This window comes from Schistocerca nitens, chromosome 10, assembly GCF_023898315.1.
Source record: "Schistocerca nitens isolate TAMUIC-IGC-003100 chromosome 10, iqSchNite1.1, whole genome shotgun sequence".
Classification (NCBI taxonomy): domain Eukaryota; kingdom Metazoa; phylum Arthropoda; class Insecta; order Orthoptera; family Acrididae; genus Schistocerca; species Schistocerca nitens.
In genome coordinates, this window is record NC_064623.1 from 233256456 (window position 1) to 233278916 (window position 22461).

General features: G+C 44.7%; 1 protein-coding gene across 1 annotated transcript in view; it reads left to right on the plus strand.

Moving 5' to 3' along the window:
* Positions 1 to 1091: 1091 nt before the first annotated feature.
* Positions 1092 to 22461, plus strand: part of LOC126210562 (arylalkylamine N-acetyltransferase 1-like) — a 48425-nt gene continuing 27055 nt past the window's right edge. The window contains exons 1-2 of the mRNA XM_049939828.1: positions 1092 to 1285; positions 9795 to 9961. Coding sequence (XP_049795785.1) covers positions 1105 to 1285; positions 9795 to 9961 — 348 coding nt within the window. The 5' untranslated portion in view covers positions 1092 to 1104. The remainder of the gene's footprint in view (positions 1286 to 9794; positions 9962 to 22461) is intronic.

A 22461-nucleotide genomic window follows, 5' to 3' on the forward strand; every position in this document is an offset into this window, starting at 1 on the left:
TGCCTCTGAATTGCTTCTATGTCCTCCCTCAATCCGACCTGAGAGGGATCCCAAACGCTCGAGCAGTACTCAAGAATAGGTGGTATTAGTGTTTTATAAGCGGTCTCCTTTACAGATGAACCACATCTTCCCAAAATTCTACTACCAATGAACCGAAGACGACGATCCGCCCTCCCCACAACTGCCATTACATGCTTGTCCCACTTCATATCACTCTGCAATGTTACGCCCAAATATTTAATCGACGTGACTGTGTCAAGCGTTACACTACTAATGGAGTATGCCATTCTTTACACCAATCACGAATCGTGTCCAAGTCATCTTGTATCCTCCTACAGTCTCTCTCTCTCTCTGTCTGCTCTGTCTATCTCTCTCTCTCCTTGTCTCTCTCTCTGTCTCTCTCTCTCTCTCTGTCTCTGTGTCTCTCTCCCACTCTGTCTCCCTCTTTTCTCCCTGTCTCCCTCTCTGCCTCTCTCTGTCTGCTCTGTCTGTCCCTCCCTCCCTCTCTCTCTCTCTCTCTCTCTCTCTCTCTGTCTCTCTCGCTCTCTCTGTCTGCTCTGTCTGTCTCTCTCTCCCTGCCTCTCTCTCTCTGTCTGCTCTGTCTGTCTCTCTCTCCCTGCCTCTCTCTCTCTCTGTCTCTCTGTCTCCTCTCTCCTTGTCACTCTCCCTCTCTGTCTCTGTCTCTGTGTCTCTCTCCCTCTCTCTCTTTTCTCCCTGTCTCCCTCTCTGCCTCTCTCTCTCTCTCTTTGTCTGCTCTGTCTGTCTCTCTCTCTCTCTCTGTCTGTCTCTGTCTCTCTCGCTCTCTCTGTCTGCTCTGTCTGTCTCTCTCTCCCTGCCTCTCTCTCACTCTCTCTCCTTCTCTCTCTCCTCTCTCTCTCTCTCTCTGTCTCTGTATCTCTCTCCCACTCTGTCTCCCTCTTTTCTCCCTCTGCCTCTCTCTCTCTCTCTCTTTCTCTCTCTCTCTCTCCTCTCCTCTCTCTCTCTCTCTCTCTCTCTCTCTCTCTCTCTCTCTCTCTCTCTGTGTGTGTGTGTGTGTGTGTCGAATAGAGGGAGTATAGTGTAAGTAACGAAACGACCTCTGCACAGAACGTAACCAGGCCAGCCATGTCGTCGCTGCGCTACGCCATCCGGCCGCTGACAGAGAGGGACGGGCCCCAGCTGGTGGACTTCCTGCGTCGGTTCTTCCTGAGGGACGAGCACCTCAACGCAACCGTGGGCCTCCTGGCCGGCGGGCGGCAGTCCTGCCCGGAACAGGAGGAGTTCCTGCTGGACGCCCTGCCCCATGGTACCGCTGCTACCGCTACTTGTATAACTTCTCTCACTGTACAAATACACACATGTACAGAAAAAGAAACAGAACAAATTGAACGACCGTAGATAGGAAGTTATGTTCACAGGACACGTACAGTCGTGGACAAGACGAGCGAGACCCCTCGCCTTTTCGTTATGCCGATCCGCACAACTTTAAAGTCTGCTACACAGCATAACAGGCAAGGCGACGAAGTGCTACCAACATACTATGCACAGGCGTGAAATTGACAAACTATCCGAACTTTGTCACACCGTTTTCAATCATATGCAAGGCTATATTATTGCTGATTAGTGTGTTAAACACAACACGTAAATATAAGATATAATTGAAAGAATAAGCGCTAATTAATATTAACTGTACTAATAAAAATGAATTCCAGCTTATCGAGATAACACAACTGTTCTAGTAAGTCAAAATACCCCAGATCGTTACGATTTAGCAAAATATTATGCGCATTCGGCCGCGACACACTTTGTGTCAACTTTCAGTCCAGTCATAGTGGATTACCGTTGCTGACCTACCATGAAAGTGTGCAAATTTAGTAATGCGGGAAGATTCATAACGAAATTCAGTTAAAAATCATTCAGTGCCACACGTAAATCAATTCAATGATTGACATAAGCGGAAAAAGGAAGGCAGTAACAAGTATGAAATTCTACAAGAGTTTCATATTGACATCCACAGGGTGCCAGTACAGAATAAATGTAGCAATAAAACGTATTGGGGGCGCGAGAATTTCTTAAAATTGCTTTACTGATAGTTTATCTGCCTCCGTCGAGGATTAGAACCGAAAACAAACCAGACCTCCCTTGCAGTAGCAAACACCTTTCACTACGCTAGCAGAGAACCCAGGCAAACAGCCCTCTATTATTACCTCAGACATGAATAAGCCGGCAATTTCGCAATGAAAATGTCAAAATCATCTGCAGTTTCTGTTGCATAGAGCTTTCTGGACTCTAAAATATGAATTTTCTACCTTTATGTCACCGCTTATGTGACAATCATATTCAGCTATCTGAATATTTCTGTAATTTCATTTGTGTTGGGGATAATTTTGGTATCAATTATGATTAACAGCCTGCAAGATGTAATTGTATTGCTATATGTTAATATTCATATTGTTTTATTATTCACGTGTAATTTGAAACCTTGTTTACAATGTCATATAGAGGAATCTAGTTACGTTCAATCTAGAGGCACATACATAGCCTCCACATTCAGGAATTGCTTGTGAGAGAATGAGACACTTATTTCCTTTTATTGTAAGTACAATTATATTCTTTTTATTAATTATATTAACTTTGGTAACCACTTATCTCTAACAATTGATGATTTGTACGTTATCTCATACTTAAATTTAATTTTTAAATTTTGAATAGAGGAATCCTATTATGTTTAAACATAGCTACCTGAATACTTCCTGTATCTAAGATTTTCTGTGCAAGATATTTTAATATTAATTCTGCTATTATGTTTCATGTGAAATTCTAATATCACTTATAATCTCACATAGAGAAATCTAGCTCAGTTTAATTTTTGGGGCACATGTTTAGCTTTGCACTCTAAAATTGCATCAGGGAGAACTCGGTTCTCTGTGGATACCATATAGTTTAGAATTCTTATTCTTTGTTTTCCTTTGTGTATATATTTTTATATCTATTATGTTTTATTTTATACTTAATTAATTATATTAGTTTTTATTAATTATTATGCATATAAACGTCACTCACTGTATTAAAGAGTGTACCAACACACAGAGCAACAGCCAGGGCAGAAACATTAGAAAAGGTCCGCCTCCACGTGGCAGGGACGGTAACGGAATGGGGGCTTGTCAAGCCAACATACTTGCAAGCAACCATTACGGCTAAGAGACGTAACACTGCCTGGCTTGTCACTTGTTTTAAGTAGCACACGGCCCACCTTAGTAACCCAGGTGGTGGGCTACTCTGTAGTGTTTAAAAAAAAAATCATTCGGGAAATTTATCGAAATAACAAAATAGTGTTATTAGCGAGTAACTTCAACGGGTTCTACACAACGCTGGTGACTACTTTGAAGGACAGTAACAGGTGCAAATATGTAACTCTTTTGTATCGGTTGTGAATAAATAGTTGCCACTATTTAAGTTGCAACCCTCGTATAGTCTTACATATGATTGAAAACAGTCTGACAAAGTTCGGATAATTTGTCAGTTTCACGCCTGTGCATAGTTTGTTGGTAGCACTTCGTCGCCTTGCCTGTTATGCTGTGTAGCAGACTTTAAAGCTGTGCGGGTCGGCATAACGAAAAGGTGAGGGGTCTCGCTCGTTTTGTCCACGACTGTACATTAGTATGTTCTGCAGAAATGATTAGTATTTGAACCATGTCGGCCAGCGACATCGATATTACGGCGCAACACCACCTACCGGCAAGATAAGCCCGTGGCTCTCAGTGCCATCTAGCACGTTTCTGCATATTCGTCAAAGGTAGGCAGAGTAGTGGACAACGCACAGGTAACACGAGCCTTAATAAACGGCGACGGACTGTGACCCCTGATAGTGTACGATCTGTTCCACTCATGGGCCACAGCTGAGAAAGACGCAGATCTGTCCTGCAGTACCATTTGGATGAGGTATCGATCTTCTCGGGGAGGGAGGAGGGTGGGAGGGTTTGGGTGATGTGGATGGTGCGACCTGACCCATCTCATCGTGTTCTACGGGCTTCCTTGAACCATTCTGCACACATTCTCTGCACTGCCGAAACACTTCGCCCCAGACGGGCAGCAGTTTCCCTGATGGATGCATCACATTCTCTCATGACAACAACGCCGCCTCCTTCAAACTCACTGATCTGATGGTGCAGTTCGCTGCTCAAGTCACACAGATCCATTGCTTTGGGTTTATGGCGACACCGAGAGGATACTTACAGCAGCAGTGGAGCGCTATGCAGCTGAGTGACTGGAAACGAAGTCTCGCTATGGGGACTCATACATAGTTGAGGTGCTGAACAAATGTGCGTGGGTGGCATAATAGGTGTAGCTGAACTGGGGGCAACAGGGGGGGGGGGGGGGGAGGGAGGGGCGTCTCAGCGTCTCAGAGGGAGCCTCTGACGGTTATATACACACACCTGTGAATATCGGGTTGTCCCAAAAAAATGGCTCAAATGGCTCTGAGCACTATGGGACTTAAGATCTGAGGTCATCAGTCCCCTAGAACTTAGAACTACTTAAACCTAACTAACCTAAGGACAGCACACACATCGATGCCCGAGGCAGGATTCTAACCTGCAACCGTAGCGGTTGCGCGGTTCCAGTCTGAAGCGCCTAGAACCGCTCGGCCACACCGGCCGGCTCGGGTTGTCCCCCTATGATCACGCCACAGGAGGGACCCAGAACAAAAAGGCTGCTTTGGGCCACGTGAAAATTTCGTCGAATGGTTTTGAACAGTTCCTAATGGTTCCCATTCTGTGTACTAGAGCAAAAATTGTAGGCGCCCTGCAGTCCAAAGGGAACATACCACATTCAATAGGGTTGCAGGCCTACAGTTCCTTAGAGAAGGGTTGAGTCAGCAGTCTCTAAACACAGCCTTCCGAACTTACTTGACCAAAGGAGACGACATAAAAATTCCAGAATTCAAATCAAGAACAGCTGCCAAGATGAGTAACGTAGAAGTAGATATCCTCGGAGTAGTGAAGCAACTTAAATCACTTAATGAAAGCAAGTCTTCCGGTCCAGCCTTAATACTAGTTAGTTTCCTTTCAGAGTATGCTGATGCAATAGTTCCATACTTAAGTCATATACAACCTTTCGCTCGACGAAAGATCCGTACTCAAAGAGTGCAAAGTTGCACAAGTCACACCAATATTCAGGAAAGGTAGCAGGAGTGATCCACTAAATTACAGGCCCATCTCATTAACGCCATTATGCAGCAGGGTTCTGGAACAGATACTGTGTTCGAACATTATCAACTACCTCGGATGGAACGGTCTATTGACACACAGTCAACATGGAACTAGAAAACATCGTTCTTGTGAAACCCAACTAGCTCTTTATTCACATGAAGTGTTGACTGCTATTTACAAGCTGATTCCGTATTTCCATATTTCCAGAAGGCCTCTGACACTGTACTACACAAGCGGCTTGTAGTGAAATATCGGGCTTATCGAATAACGTCTCAGTTATGTGACTGGATTCGTGATTTCGTGTCAGGGAGGTCACAGTTCGTAGTAACAGACGGAAAATCATCGAGTAAAACAGAAGTGACTTCTGGCGTTCCCCAAATTAGTGTTATAGGCCCTGCAGTTCCGTTTATCGACTATAAAAGGCATCAGAAGATCAAAACAAATTGCAAAATGATTAAGTAAAGATACCTGTATGGAGCAAACGTTGCCAACTGATCATAAACAATGAAAAGTGTTAGGTCATCCACATGAATGCCGAAAGGAATCCGTTAAACTTCGGTTACACGATAATCAGTGAACTCTAGAGGCCGCAAATTCAACTAAATATCTAGGAATTACAATTGCGAATAAGTTAAATTGGAAGGAACACCAAAGAATGCGTTTCGTTCGGAGGACTCTTAGAAAATGTAACAGATCTACTAAGGAGACTGCCTACACTATGCTTGTCCGTCCTCTTTTAGAATACTGCTGCGCGGTGTGGGATCCTTGCCAGATAGGACTGACGCAGTACATCGAGAAAGTTCAAGGAAGGGCAGCAGGTTTTGTATTATCGCGAAATGGAGGGAGAGAGTTACTGACGTGATGTAGGATTCGGGGTGGACGCCATTAAAACAAGGGCGTTTTCCGTTGCGGCGGAATCTTCCCACGAAATTTCAAGCACCAACTTTCTCCTCCGAATGCGAAAATATTTTGCTGACGCCGAGATACACAGGGAGAAACGATCGTCATAATAAAATAAGGGAAATCAGAGCCCGCACTGGAAACATATAGGTGTTCGTTTCTTCCGCGTGCTGTAAGATATTGGAATAATAGAGAGTATCCATGTAGATGTAGATGTAAGATGACGAGGACGTAGTCCTGTTGCACATCGTACTGCAAAATATCTGAAAATGATCGCCGCTAGTGAAGGGGTGGTTTCTTTGACACCCCTTTTGCCGCCCCCTGAGGCTTTTCCGTGTAGGTTCTGAGCTGCGGTGTGTCTGAAATGTTTTCCTGGGCTAACCATAAGAAAACCGCCTGATTTCAACGCTGGGCGCTGAGGTTCTGATCACAGTCACAGAAGTGACAAAAGTATGGGTGAAAGTGGGTAAGGGTAGAGGGTTAACGACCTTCGCATCCTCTGACACGTCCACGATGGAGTTGGGTAGAACGTTTTAAGAAATTTGGTGCCAATGTGACATCATTAACCCACCTTACTGTTTTGAGTGCCGCCGAATACGCGGATGACGTCGCAGGGTGCCGCGCTCATACACCACTGGGCACCTTTGAGCCAAGTTTCAAATTCGCGGCCGGCCGGAGTGGCCGAGCGGTTCTAGGCGCTACAGTCTGGAACCGCGCGACCGCTACGGTCGCAGGTTCTAATCCTGCCTCGGGCATGGATGTGTGTGATGTCTTAGTTCGGTTTAAGTAGTTCTAAGTTCTAGGGAACTGATGACCTCAGAAGTTAAGTCCCATAGTGCTCAGAGCCATTTGAGCCATAAAATTCGAGTAGCAATGGGAGACAATTACAGGGTGTCAAAACATTGACCCTCCGTGTTACGGAGTGATCAACGCTGATTTCATTGTGAATCCTGCTTCATATACACTGAAGAGCGAAGGAAACTGGTATACCTGCCTAATATCGTGTAGGGCCCCCGTGAGCACGCAGAAGTGACGCAACACGACGTGGCATGGACTCGACTGATGTCTGAAGTAGTGCCGGAGGGAACTGATTGAGACACCCGCTAAACCCGCTGGGCAGAACAGGTGATTAGGATTGTGGTAATGGCCAAATAAGGTATCGGTCAGGTTCACTCAAAATTGTAATTTACTGTAATTTAATAACACCTTTAAACCAAAACGGCACATAGCCGAACCTTTAGAATGACTTTCAAAAAAACACTTCTTTCACGAATTAAGGCTTCCAAACAAGAAATTTTAAAAATCAACAAGATATAATGAAGTTAAAATAGCAAATAAAATAATTAAAATATATTTTTATTACAGCTAGGTTGAAAGCCTCAAGGCAAAAGTGGATAGAAAAACAAACAAGAAGCAATATAAACGGCTGATGGCCCACAGTAAAATTTTTATGATTTTAAAACAAATTCCAAAGGCAGAAGGCCGCAATGTTTAAGCCTGAAAGGTAATTTTAAGAATAATGTTCCAGGGCTGAAGGCTCACAATTAATTTTCCAACATTAAAAAATACATAAAATCCAGTGAAATCAAGAATTTTTAAATCATTGGCTATGATATATTATAAACAGACAATTAAACACCAGTGAGAAGGACAATAAAGACAACGTCACTCAGAAGTCTCCAGGGAGGTCGGTCTGCCCTCGTTCACTTAGGTGAAACAGGTAGTGAGCCCAACTACACTTGATCCGTCGGTAACCCAACTAAGGCACAGTCACGGGCCGACCGACAAAACGACTTGCTTGCCACCAATCGGTACATGAGAACTCAAACACAAAATGTTACAAACGTGATTATCCACAATGAAATATGTGTTAAGCTGTCAAAACTACGCACCGTGTAGGACGGCGACAACAGCTGAGGAAAGGACGCTGCCTGAAATTAGGTTAGTGGCCGGGGCAGGTAACCGGAACGCTAACGGCCACAGGGCAGAAAATTCCGCTGGTACACTCGAATTTGAAATACGGTAATGTAGTTATCTTCACCCAAAAGGAACACTGCCTGAATTTACGTCAGTGGCCAGGGCAGGTAACCAGAACACTAACGGCGGCCACAAGGCAGAAAATCCCGCTGGTGCACTTGAATTGTAGTCAACCATTATGGTTAATTGCACCACATGGCGGCTAAATTTCAGTAATAAAAACACTCTGTGTTACTTACAGGGAAACCTCCCCAACAGCGAACCACCGAAACGAACCACACAACGTCAATGGACGAAAGATGGTACAAGGTGCAAATATCGATACACATCGCTGCTGGCACACGTAGAAGGAAGAAGAACCACGACGTAACCGCAACAAGAGTGGGAAACCAAACACAGACAGACAGCGAAGTCCATGAAAACGCAAAGTTGGGAGTGAGCGCGGCTCACTGATACCATGAATCCTGCAGGGCTGTCTATAAATCCGTAAGAGTACGAAGGGGTGGAGATCTCTTCTCAAGAACATGTTCCAAGGCATCCCAGATACGCTCAATAATGGGAGTTAGGTAGCCAGCGGAAGTGTTTAAACAGAAGAATATTCCTGGAGCCACTGTAGCAATTCTGGACGTGTGGAGTGTCGCATTGTGCGGCTGGAATTGCCCTAGTCTGTCGGAATGCACAATGGGCATGAATGGGTGCAGGTCATGATCCAGGACGCTTACATACATGTCGAGTCAGAGTCGTACCTAGACATATCAGGTGTCCCATATTACTCCAACGGCACACGCCCCACACCATTACAGAGCCTCCACCAGCTAGAACATTCCCCTGCTGACAAGCAGGGTCATCGGATTAAAGAGGTTATGTCCATTCCCGTACACGTCCATTCGCTCGATAGAATTTGGAACGAGACTCGTCCGACCAGGCAACATGTTTCCAGTCATCAACAGTCCGATGTTGGCGTTGATGGGCCCAGGCGAGGAATAAAGCAATGTGTCGTGCAGTCGTCAAGGGTACACGAGTGGCCGTCGGCTCCGAAAGCCCATATCGATGATGTTTCGTTGAATGGTTCGCACACTGACACTTGCTGATGATCCAGCACTGAAATCTGTAGCAAGGGTTGTACTTTTGTCACCTTGAACGAATATCTTCAGTTGTCATTGGTCCCGTTCTTGCAGGATCTTTTACCGGCCGCAGCGAAGCCAGAGATTTGTTGTTTTATCGGATTCCTGATATTCACGGTGCACTCGAGAAATGGTCGTACGGGAAAATGCCAACTTTATCGCTACCTTGGAGATGCTGTGTGCGTCACCCGTTCGCCGACTATAACACCACTTTCAAACTCAATTAAATCTTTCCAGAAATGAGATTTTCACTCTGCAGCGGAGTGTGCACTGATATGAAACTTCCTGGCAGATTAAAACTGTGTGCCGGACCGAGACTCGAACTCGGGACCTTTGCCTTTCGCGGGCAAGTGCTTAAATCTTGATAATCTGCCATTGTACCAGCAGTAACCGATCTAACAACTGCGCCAGACTCTTATCTTATGTAGGCATTGCCGACCGCAGCTCCATATTCTGCCTGTGCACATGTCTCTGTATTCGAATACGCATAACTATACCAGTTTCTTTGGCGCTTCGGTGTATGTACACCGCTAGATTCCTACTCCTACGCTTACACAGTTTCAGTACAACAGATTAGTGTGTGTGTCTCTCTCTGTGCCGGCAGGCCTGTCACTGCAGGCGGTGGACGTGGAGACGGGAAGGCTACTGGGAGTCATCATGAATGGTCTGCACCGAGCGGGGCACGAAGAGGAGAATATCAGGAGGGCAGAGAAGTTGCGGGACCCGGCATTCCGTGAGATTCGTCGCTTCGTCACCTTCGTCGATCTCCAGGTGACTGCCCTGCATTCTTCTACGTGTTGTTGAGTTGTAGGGAAGCAGCATACTCACGCCTTATAAAATTCACATCAGTCTTTCCATTGTGTGCCAGCCTAGTCTGCTGTAACTAGCTCTGTCGTCATAAATGTTGCGCAATACTTTAAAAATCAAGTAAATAACCTGAAACGTTTCTAGCATGTCAGGAGTAATACTAAATCAATACGTGTTGAATATCAGTTCAATAACTTTAACTATTTTCGAAATTTGGACGTTTTTCTGTAAAAATCATTGGCGCAGCAGAAAAGAGCTAGAAACTTCAAAATTTATATTTAGATTCATTTTGCATAATAATTTAGTAGAAACAGTATTCTGGATCTCACAAATTAAAATTTTAGTTGAAATTCATCATTTTCTGGTTTTTGTCTTAGAAATTAAGGAAGCAAGATAGATTAAGTAGGCGAATAAATAAAGCTAGGATGTTTAAATTTAAGTAGAAGGGAGATCCGCTATAATCATAAAGATGTGAGAAGTTTCAACTGAATAACTATAAAACTATAGCGATAGCGTATCTCCAAAGAGCAAGTTCAGAGCTCGTCTACTGCGTGTAGTGTAATTAAATTAATTCTCTCGCCCAAAATATTTGACTTAGCCACGTCAGACTTTTATTATGATTACTTACTTGTGTGCTGATTGCACAATTAAATTGAGAGCTTCATCGGCCATCAGCAAAGGAAGCAATGATTTATTGGATAACTTAATATGGTGCATTACTAGCCCAGTGGCTAGTCAGGGGAGCAGATTTGATCAGGCGTTCCCTTAGCCGTCCTCACCGCGGCTTTATATGTAAGAACGCTGCGCGAGAGAAGGAAGGCCCCAGTTCTCTCCGGACGCTGATTAGCGCACCACCTGTGCCGGAAGTCGCGTCGTGTCGCGTCGGTATCGTTGATATAAACAGCCTCGAATGCAGTAATAAGTTACTCGGGATACGTGTAACCGTGAAATCATTTTCGAGTGAAGTGTTAATTTTGGGATGACGTTAATGATCTATCTTTAATTTGTGTATGTCGTATTTTCACGTGCCGCCGCAGGACAGACATTCTACCATTATTAGCGTGGTGTTTGATGAACATTATCATCAAATTATGGCGAGCATTCACTTAAACATTTAATTTGAACAGTTATAGTTGCATCAGTGCATTAGACTCTGAACTGCTCTGGTAGTTAGATTGTGTGGATCCTTTTTGGTCTGTGACTTTCAGAATATAGTGAACATTTTAGAGAGAATGGTTTTTGATTATGAATCCCAGACAATCTCCTAATTCCTCAGAGCTGTAAGCTGTAGCTATAAATGTATTTCTCAGATGAAGTGGGCACTAGGAATTCTAATTACAGGCTTCATGTTTTGCTAATCACTTTCTGGTTGCCAATATTGTAGTTAGAGAGCCAGTGTTGAGAACGGCAAACAACAGCATTAAATAAAGGATAGGAACATTTTAACAACAATTATTCCACCCGCCGCTCCACACGGTGATCAGTAGAGCTGATGTATACACAGTGACGTTACAGCTGAAGATGTTGACCAACCAACGAACCAACGCTGATTGCAGTGTGTCCGGAATCTGTACAGTCAAAATTTTGCAGGTGGTAGAGGAATCTAATATCTTGAGAAATCGGTCAGATCTCCCTTATCTTTCTGTATTTCTTGACTTTTCATGTTATATTGCAACTCTCAACCTCTTTGTGCTTTTAGCCTCTCAGAATGAAGCGAGCCATTGTATACTTACACAATTAACATTGATATGGGTCTACACTTCTTACTACTTTTCCCAGCCAGCTAATTTTAAAATTGTTTCCGGCAACAGCCAACACAGAAATTAATAAAGGGATCATAGAAAGATCCTGGCGCACCTCTCACTATTTGTACTGTGAGGGATAGTGGTGGTGGCGGTGGTGATAAATTCCTGTGGGACCAAACTATTAAGGTCGTTGGTCTCTAGTCTCACACACTACTTAATCTAACTTAAACTAACTTATGCTAAGGGCAACACACACAACCATGCCTGTGGGAGGACTCTAACCTCCGACGTGGGGACCCGTGAGAACCGTGGCAAGGCGCCTTAGACCAAGCAGCTACTTTAAGGGACATATCCTTCCAACTGTGATGAATAGTCGTTAAGTACTAATTTCCGCCAGTTATTTCAGCTTAATCAGTCTAACAGCTAGCTCCTTTTTTAGGGTTCTGTGCCTCGATCAGTAAACCGGAGCCTTTATAGGATCACTTTGTCTATCTATCTATCTGTCCAGCATTTTAACACTCTTTTTTCCTTTGGATCAGGTTAGTGTATCAAGTTCAAATTTGTCACACACCGAACCCTTTCATTCTTTGCGGCGTAAAAATTTAAGCTTCTAAATTAATTCATGCAAATGATTCGGTGATTTGTCTCGTATTTTGATGTCGAAAGCGCACTCATCAAAACCTGTAGGGTACCTCCCTTAGACGTAGAATAATGAAATTTGGCAAGAAGCAAGGTTTCACAGTACAAGTAAAATCATTTGAAAAGTGTTAAATTGTAATTATATCACATCAAAAATCTTTTTGACGTTGCGGCATACACACATCAAAAAACGTTTTGCATCACCCTGGTTCCCGGAACTCTTGAACATAGACGTTGACTATGGATATTGTATCACAGACACAATCCCTTGCCGGCCGGAGTGGCTCTAAACGCTACAGTCTGGAACCGCGCGACCGCTACGGTCGCAGGTTCGAATCCTGCCTCGGGCATGGATGTATGTGATGTCCTTAGGTTCTAGGGGACTGATGACGTCAGAAGTTGAGTCCCATAGTGCTCAGAGCCATTTGAACACAATCCCTTTGACTGTTCAGAGACGTCACTAAACCCTCTCAAAGATGTAAACAACCATGCATGAGCAGCGCCTATTAGTCGGAGGGAGTACGACAGCCGATCAGTTCCAGTCATTCCACCAGGAAGGAGGTACATGGTTCGTGTTAGTGTAGTTCAACCATGCCTAGACGGTCAATGCCGCGGTTCTATCGCACCCGCATTATTATTTTGTGCTAGGAAGGGCTCTCGACAAGATACAGAGAGACAGGAACTGTCGATGACATCCCTCGCTACTACCCAAGGGCTACTACTGCAGTGGATGACCGTCACCTGCCGATTATGGCTCGGAGGAACCCTGACAGCAACGCCACCATGTTGAAAAATGCTTTTTCGTGCAGCCACAGGACGTCGTATTACGACTCAAACTGTGCGCAGTCGGCTGCATGATGCGCAACTTCACTCCCTACGTCCATGGCGACGTCCATATTTGCAACCACGACGCCATGCAGCGCGGTACAGAAGGGTCCAACAACATGCCGAATGGACCGCTCAGGATTGATGAGTGTCGCATACGCCTTCAACCAGAAAATCTTCGGAGACGTGTTGAGAGGCAACCCAGTCAGGCTGAACGCCTTAGACACTCAGTCCAGCGAATGCAGGAAAGTACACTCCTGGAAATTGAAATAAGAACACCGTGAATTCATTGTGCCAGGAAGGGGAAACTTTATTGACACATTCCTGGGGTCAGATACATCACATGATCACACTGACAGAACCACAGGCACATAGACACAGGCAACAGAGCATGCACAATGTCGGCACTAGTACAGTGTACATCCACCTTTCGCAGCAATGCAGGCTGCTATTCTCCCATGGAGACGATCGTAGAGATGCTGGATGTAGTCCTGTGGAACGGCTTGCCATGCCATTTCCACCTGGCGCCTCAGCTGGACCAGCGTTCGTGCTGGACGTGCAGACCGCGTGAGACGACGCTTCATCCAGTCCCAAACATGCTCAATGGGGGACAGATCCGGAGATCTTGCTGGCCAGGGTAGTTGACTTACACCTTCTAGAGCACGTTGGGTGGCACGGGATACATGCGGACGTGCATTGTCCTGTTGGAACAGCAAGTTCCCTGCCGGTCTAGGAATGGTAGAAGGATGGGTTCGATGACGGTTTGGATGTACCGTGCACTATTCAGTGTCCCCTCGACGATCACCAGTGGTGTACGGCCAGTGTAGGAGATCGCTCCCCACACCATGATGCCGGGTGTTGGCCCTGTGTGCCTCGGTCGTATGCAGTCCTGATTGTGGCGCTCACCTGCACGGCGCCAAACACGCATACGACCATCATTGGCACCAAGGCAGAAGCGACTCTCATCGCTGCAGACGACACGTCTCCATTCGTCCCTCCATTCACGCCTGTCGCGACACCACTGGAGGTGGGCTGCACGATGTTGGGGCGTGAGCGGAAGACGGCCTAACGGTGTGCGGGACCGTAGCCCAGCTTCATGGAGACGGTTGCGAATGGTCCTCGCCGATACCCCAGGAGCAACAGTGTCCCTAATTTGCTGGGAAGTGGCGGTGCGGTCCCCTACGGCACTGCGTAGGATCCTACGGTCTTGGCGTGCATCCGTGCGTCGCTGCGGTCCGGTCCCAGGTCGACGGGCACGTGCACCTTCCGCCGACCACTGGCGACAACATCGATGTACTGTGGAGACCACACGCCCCACGTGTTGAGCAATTCGGCGGTACGTCCACCCGGCCTCCCGCATGCCCACTATACGCCCTCGCTCAAAGTCCGTCAACTGCACATACGGTTCACGTCCACGCTGTCGCGGCATGCTACCAGTGTTAATGACTGCGATGGAGCTCCGTATGCCACGGCAAACTGGCTGACACTGACGGCGGCGGTGCACAAATGCTGCGCAGCTAGCGCCATTCGACGGCCAACACCGCGGTTCCTGGTGTGTCCGCTGTGCCGTGCGTGTGATCATTGCTTGTACAGCCCTCTCGCAGTGTCCGGAGCAAGTATGGTGGGTCTGACACACCGGTGTCAATGTGTTCTTTTTTCCATTTCCAGGAGTGTAGATATTACCTGCTGTTTTCGGGTTGCCAATATGTGGGGCCGACGTACGCCTCTGGTGGTCATGGAAGGTGTTGTAACGGCGGTACGATACGTGAATGCCATCTACCGACCGATAGTGTAACCATATCGGCAGCATATTGGCGAGGCACTGGTCTTCATGAACGACAGTTCGCGCCCCCATCGTGGACATCTTGTAAACGACTTCCTTCAGGATAACGACATCGCTCGACTAGAGTGGCCAGACATGAAGCCTATGTAGCATGTCTGGGATAGACTGAAAAGGGCTGTTGATGGACTACGTGGCCCACCAACCACCTGCGGGATCTTCGCCGAATCGCTGTTGAGGGGTGGGACATTCTGGACCAAAAGTGCCTTGATGAACTTGTGGATAATATGCCACGATGAGTACAGGCATGCAGCAATGCAAGAGGACGTGCTACTGGGTATTAGAGGTACCATTATGTACAGCAATCTGGACCACCACCTCTGAATGTCTCGCTGTATGGTGGTACAACATACAATGTGTGGTTTTCATGAGCAATAAAAATGGCGGAAATGATGTTTATGTTGATCTCTATTCCAATTTTCTATACAGGTTCCGAAACTCTGGGAAGCCAGGTGATGTAAAACTTCTTTTGATATGTCTACTTTGCATTCATTATCCGTCAAAAGCATAACAGACGACTATTACTGCATGTAAACAATAATGTATGCTGTTGCCATGTATTAATAACCAAATATAAAATATTTTATCAAATCTTCTATATCTACATATGCAGGGTGAACATTAATAAACACCCGTGTGCGACATTCTGATTTAGGTTTTTCGTGATTTCCCTAAATCGCTTCAGGCAAGTGCTTCCGCATTACAGTTCGCCGAAACCTCATCATCATCTTCCCCGAGTATCGCTTAGGACGCGGTGGCCCTGTAACATGGCCTACTAGATCACAGGACATAAACCCTCTGTATATTTTCCTGTGGGAGCATCTGAAAAGCGTTGTGTGTGCCGAGTCAGTTCCTGATATGCAGTCCCTTCAACAGCATGTTCACGACGCCTGTGACCCTATTCAGAGAGAGGCCAGAACGTGCAAAAGAGCACGGCAATCCATGATGTGATGTGTGAACGCGTGCATTGTATCATATGGGAGCCACTTGGAACACCTGTTGTGACGTGGATGCGATGCAGCTCTGCCCTGTTTTCCGTTCTCCTACGCATCCGAATCACTGTCTCCTTTACCCACCCACGGCGGTTCATCTCTCACATCGGCGCCCCAGGTCAGGGCTTCCAATCGCAGTTCGTGTCTGATTCCTTCTTTCCTAACTGGAGTACTTGCCTTTACCACCTATGAGGTCCATTCACGTATCCTCCATGGTGTACACCTAGGCCACGGTTTCGCCTGGACCTTTCACATGGCTCTTAAGGACTCAGTTAACCTCGCGGCTCTGCGCTACCACTTCCTCTCGATTCTTGACATTTACCGAGGCCACGAAGTGGTTTGCACCGACGGCTCGGTGGTTATAGCTTGATACCAGTGCCTACCAATTTTAATCGTTTGTTACAGCACTGAGGATGGTCACTAAGTGACCGAAAATCGATTTTGCTGACAATAAAACAAGAAAATACGGCCAATGCTGATTTTCCTTCCAATTCTATCCACTATTTGGTCGTGGTGCGCACAACACGCCATGGAGTCGCCAATCAATTACATCCGTTCATGCCCTGGGGAGTCGTTTCTTCTGCATACTTACTCGTTGAGCAGCCTAAAGCTATAGCCCAGTGCTACCCTCGTCATCCCTTGGTAGCGACCATCCAGGAGTCCATCTATGCCCTGGAACGGTCCAGTCGTTCAATGGCGTTTGTCTGGAACCTAGGTCACGTCGAAACTTCCAGGTAACGAACTTGCCGACAGGCTGGTCAAACAGGCTACGCGGAAACCGCTTATGGAGATCGGCTTCTCTATAACTGACCTGTATTCAATACTACGCCGCAAGGTTTCGCGGCTTTTGGAGACGAAGTGGCATAACCTCAGCTTGCACAAAAACTGCGTGCCATTAAGGAGACTAAGAACATGTGGCAGTCCTCCATGCGGGACTCTTGCAGGGACTCTGTGGTTCTCTGCCGGCTTCACATTGGCCACACTTGGGTGATACATGGCTGCCTCTTGCGCTGTGATGACCCACCTCAGAGTCGGTGCAGCGCCCGGGGACAGTGGCCCATATCTTGGTGAGCCGTCCTTCTTTGGCTGCCTTGCAACGGACTTTTCGGTTACCGGACTCGTTGCCATTAATTTTAGCTGGCAACGCCTCATCGGCTAATTTAGTTTTACGTTTTATACGTGACTGTGGGTTTTATCATTCTATATCAGTTTGTCCCTTTGTGTTCGGCACTCTAATGCCTTTCGGGTGGATGTCTTAACGTGTCGCAGAGTGTCTGGCTTTTCCTTTTTATTCTCGTGGTCGACCGTTCAGTATGCTCGCCGCCACTGCCATTCACCGTATGTACTCTGCTCTGATTCACTCAGTGCTCTTCAGAGCCTTGGAGCTCCATATCCGGTCCATCCCTTGGTGCAACGGATCCAGCAGTCCCTCCATTCTTTTGCTGCAGATGGCTCTCCTGTCAGCTTTCTGTGGGTTCCCGGCCATGTAGGAGTGCCTGGGAATGAGGCTGCTGCTGCTGCAGCCAAGGCTGCAGTCCTCCTGCCTCGGCCAGCCTCCCATTGTGTCCCGTCATCTGACGTTCGTGGTGATGTCTGTAAGAGGCTTGTGTCGTTGTGGTGGGATACTTGGTCATCACTTCACGGAAACAAGCTCCGGGCGGTAAAACCGTTCCCAACTGCTTAGACAACCTCCTCCCGACCATCTCGGCGAGAAGAGGTCCTTCTGAAGAGGTTGCGGATTGGGCATTGCCGGTTTAGCCACCGCTACCTGCTCTCCGGTGACCCAGCCCCGCAGTGCCCTTGTGGTCATGCATTAACAGTGCGCCATGTTTTATTGTCGTGTCCCAGTTTTTGTCAATTTCGTGTTGTCCTGTCTCTGCCATCTACTTTACCGGATATTTTAGCTGATGACGCTCGAGCAGCTGCTCGCGTTCTTCGTTTCATTACTTTGACTGTCTTGTCCAAAGGGTAAGGTTGGCAGCCCTGCAGCCAGGCGACTAGCGCGAGTTTTGGTGTTCTCGTAAAGATAAGTCATTTTAGATTATAAAACATATAGATTAGTACTGAATACGTGGTAAATAAGTGTATTAGTGTGCCGTTTAAGTCTACCATTAAAGGTTTCATTTTTCTTTACGTAATATAGCAGAAAACACGAAAAGACCGTACAGTCGTATTTTCTGTTTACGTTCTGCTGAAGCAAATCTATAGAATTTCGTTTAGTTGTTCCTTGCTCTCTCCAGCAATTTAACTTAGCGTACCTCTTCATTATTTAACTAGCATTTCCGGAAAGTAGCGTAAAGTTTAAGTTGTTGTTTCAGAAACTTTGCACTTTTGTTTTTGTTTACACACAGTTGCGTAAACAGTTGCGTATAGGCCAAATTTGTGTAACCATATTTTCGTGTTTATCTGTAATTTAACTGACTTATTCTTAATAAAATATTACGTTTATCATGAGTGAAAAGTGCTTGACTTGCCGTAGAATTGTTAGGTCGGGGCTTTGGTGTGATGGGTGCTGTAGTTTTTTCCATGTGGGTGACTGTAGTGGCGTGGGAATAGGGGAAGTAAATGAGACTCATCAGTGGTTTTGTAGGATTTGTAGTAGAGATAGGAAGATACTAGAACAGGAGGGGAAAATTGCCGCCCTTCAGGCTGAGTTAGACAAGGCCAGGGGAGATCTTGACAGGTTAAGGAGGGAGAAGGGTAAAGAGAGGTGGGAAGTGGCAACAGGCAACAGGAGGAACAGGCCTAGAACTTTGTCTGACAGCTTTATGGTGAATGTGGAAAATAGATTTGACCTGTTGCTTCAGTTAGAAGCTGGTGAGCCTCAAGCAGTTGCAGGTGTAGACAGGGCACAACAAACTTTCAGCAGCAAATTGAAAAGTAAGAATGTAGGGAAATCAGTAAAGAGAAAGAAAGTGTTGTTGTTAGGTAGTTCCCATGGAAGAGGTGTTGGCCAACTTTTGCAGGATGAACTAGGATCAGAATACCAGGTCACCAATTTTTTTAAACCTAGTGCTGGTCTGGAGCAGGTGACAGAGGATTTAGGATCACTTTGCAAAGATTTCACTAAGGAAGACACCGTGGTTATAGTGGGTGGGGCAGGTAACAGTATTGACAGAGATCCTGGGTACAGTATAGAGTGTGACCTGGCGAAGATTGCGTCAGCATCGAAGCATACTAGTGTTGAGTTTGTATCTGTTCTTGGGCGCCATGACCGACCTCATTTGAACTCTTCTGTCAAGAGAGTTAATTTGGAGCTGGAACGGCTGCTCATGTCGGGTGCGGGGTCACACATTGGAGTGGTTCCTGTTGATTCTCTCAGTAGGTGGGATTATACTAGGCATGGCCTTCACCTCAACAGGAAGGGGAAGGGTAAATTGGCTGGGGAAATAGCAGGAAAGTTAAAGGGGGGAGGCACTATCATGAGTGGTAAAATACCAGTGGTTATAGGATTCAGAAAAGACCCTTTTTTAGGGTAGGGAGGACAGAAAGAAAGCAAATTTTAAGAGAGGTTAGAACTGAGACAAATCTTCAGTTTGAGAAAGAAATCAAAAAACATGATTCCAGCTTATTACATCAGCATAAACAGCCATTGGTTAAGAATTTTCAACTGTCAGCAGATATTTTAACTCCACCCAATCTTAACTCAGTCAATGAGAAATGTCAGCTATCTTTATTGCATCAAAATATTCGAGGACTGAGAAATAAAATTAATGAATTAACTATCTGCATAGATGAATTAGAGTCTTCAAACCCAGCTGACATAATCTGCCTCTCTGAACATCATGTGACCACTGGTATAGAACTTTTAAGTGTTACAGGGTTTAGGTTAGCATCTCACTTTTGTAGATCAGAAATGGAGAAAGGAGGAGTTGCCACATTCATCAGGAACTGTCATAAATTTAAGAACATAGAAATTCATAAATTTTGTCTAGAACAGCATATGGAAGCATGTGCAACAGAATTAGAATTTCACAAAAAATCCTTCATAATATTAAGTGTATATCGAGCACCTGCAGGTAACTTTAATCTGTTTGTCAACCACCTTGAAGCTGTACTGGCCCATTTAACAACCAAAAACAAAGAAATAGTGGTTGCTGGTGATTTCAATGTAGATTTCCTTAAAGACTCTCCCAATAAGAACTTGTTTGAGTTAGTAACACTATCATTCAACTTAATTCCCACAGTAAAGTTCCCCACTAGGATAGCCACTTGCTCACAAACAGCCATTGATAATATCTTTATAGAAAAGTCCAATGAACAAAATTATATTACAAAACCAATAGTCAATGGCCTCTCAGACCATGACATGCAGTTCCTTCTGTTAAATGTTAATACTGAACAGGATATAAAATCTGTTAAATCTGAGCTCAAAAGGGTAATCAGTAAGCCAAAAATTGATTATTTTAGGACACTCCTCAGAGACATTCACTGGACTGATGTTTACAGCGTTCATGGCATGAATGAAAAATATAACATTTTTGCTAATAAAGTGCTTACCTTATTCGAACACTGCTTTCCCCCAAAACTTACCAAGGTTAGAGCAAAGTCTACAAAGAAGCCATGGATTACTCGAGGAATAGGGGTATCTTGTAAAACAAAAAGAAAACTGTATCTGTCACTCCGAAACATTTCCAATGTTGATGCTATAGCACATTATAAGAAATACTGCAAAATATTAAAGACTGTAATACGGATGTCAAAGCAAATATATTACAAGGAAAAGATAGTCATATCAGATAACAAAATAAAGACAATATGGGATATAGTGAAGGAGGAGACCGGTAGAACCAGGCATGAAGAGGAACAAATAGCATTAAGAGTAAATGATACATTGGTGACAGATGTGTACAGTGTTGCAGAACTTTTTAACAAACATTTTATAACTGTTACTGACAAGATGGGGTTGTCAGGTTCGGTAGATGCTGCTATGGATTACCTTAGACCAGACATTTCGAGTAACTTCCTTAATATGAATTTGACCCTCACTACCCCAACAGAAATAATGTCCATCATAAAATCTTTAAAATCAAAAACATCTAGTGGGTATGATGAAATATCAACAAAGTTAATTAAAGAATGTGATTCTGAGCTAAGTAACATATTAAGCTATCTGTGTAACCAGTCGTTTATTAGTGGAATATTTCCTGAATGGCTGAAATATGCTGAAGTTAAGCCACTGTTTAAGAAGGGAGATAAAGAAATAGCATCAAATTTCCGTCCAATTTCACTGTTGCCAGCATTCTCAAAAATTTTCGAAAAAGTAATGTACAGTCGTCTTTATAGCCATCTTATCTCAAATAACATACTGTCAAAGTCACAGTTTGGATTTCTAAAAGGTTCTGATATTGAGAAGGCTATCTACACTTACAGTGAAAATGTGCTTAATTCATTAGACAAAAAATTGCAGGCAACTGGTATATTTTGTGATCTGTCAAAGGCATTTGACTGTGTAAATCACAATATCCTTTTAAGTAAACTAGAATATTATAGTATAACAGGAAATGCTGCAAAATGGTTCAAATCTTATATCTCTGGCAGGAAACAAAGGGTGTTATTAGGAAAGAGACATGTATCAAGCTATCAGGCCTCATCCAACTGGGAACTAATTACATGTGGGGTCCCACAAGGTTCCATTTTGGGGCCCTTACTATTTCTTGTGTATATCAATGACCTTTCATCAGTAACATTACCAGATGCCAAGTTTGTTTTGTTTGCCGATGACACAAACATTGCAATAAATAGCAAGTCAAATGTAGTCTTAGAAAGATCAGCCAATAAAATATTTGTGGACATTAATCACTGGTTCCTAGCCAATTCTTTGTCACTAAACTTTGAAAAAACACACTACATGCAGTTCAGAACTTGTAAGGGGTGTCCCAAGAGTATATGTCTAACATACGATGACAAGAAGATAGAAGAAGTGGACAGTGTTAAATTCTTGGGATTACAGCTTGATAATAAATTCAACTGGGAGGAGCACACCACAGAACTGCTGAAGCGTCTTAACAAATCTCTGTTTGCAATGCGAATTTTGTCAGACATAGGGGATATAAAAATGAAAAAGCTGGCATACTATGCTTACTTTCATTCCATAATGTCATATGGGATTATTTTTTGGGGTAATTCATCAAGCCAAGCTAAAGTTTTCCGGGCAAAAAAACGTGCAGTGAGAGTTATATGTGGTGTGAACTCAAGAACATCCTGCAGAAGCCTGTTTAGGGAACTAGGGATACTAACTACTGCTTCCCAATATATTTATTCCTTAATGAAATTTGTCATTAAAAATATATCACTTTTTCAAACCAACAGCTCAATTCATGGAATCAATACTAGAAATAAGAATAATCTTCACAAGGATTTAAAGTCACTTAGTCTTGTACAAAAAGGTGTGCATTATTCAGGAACACACATTTTCAATAA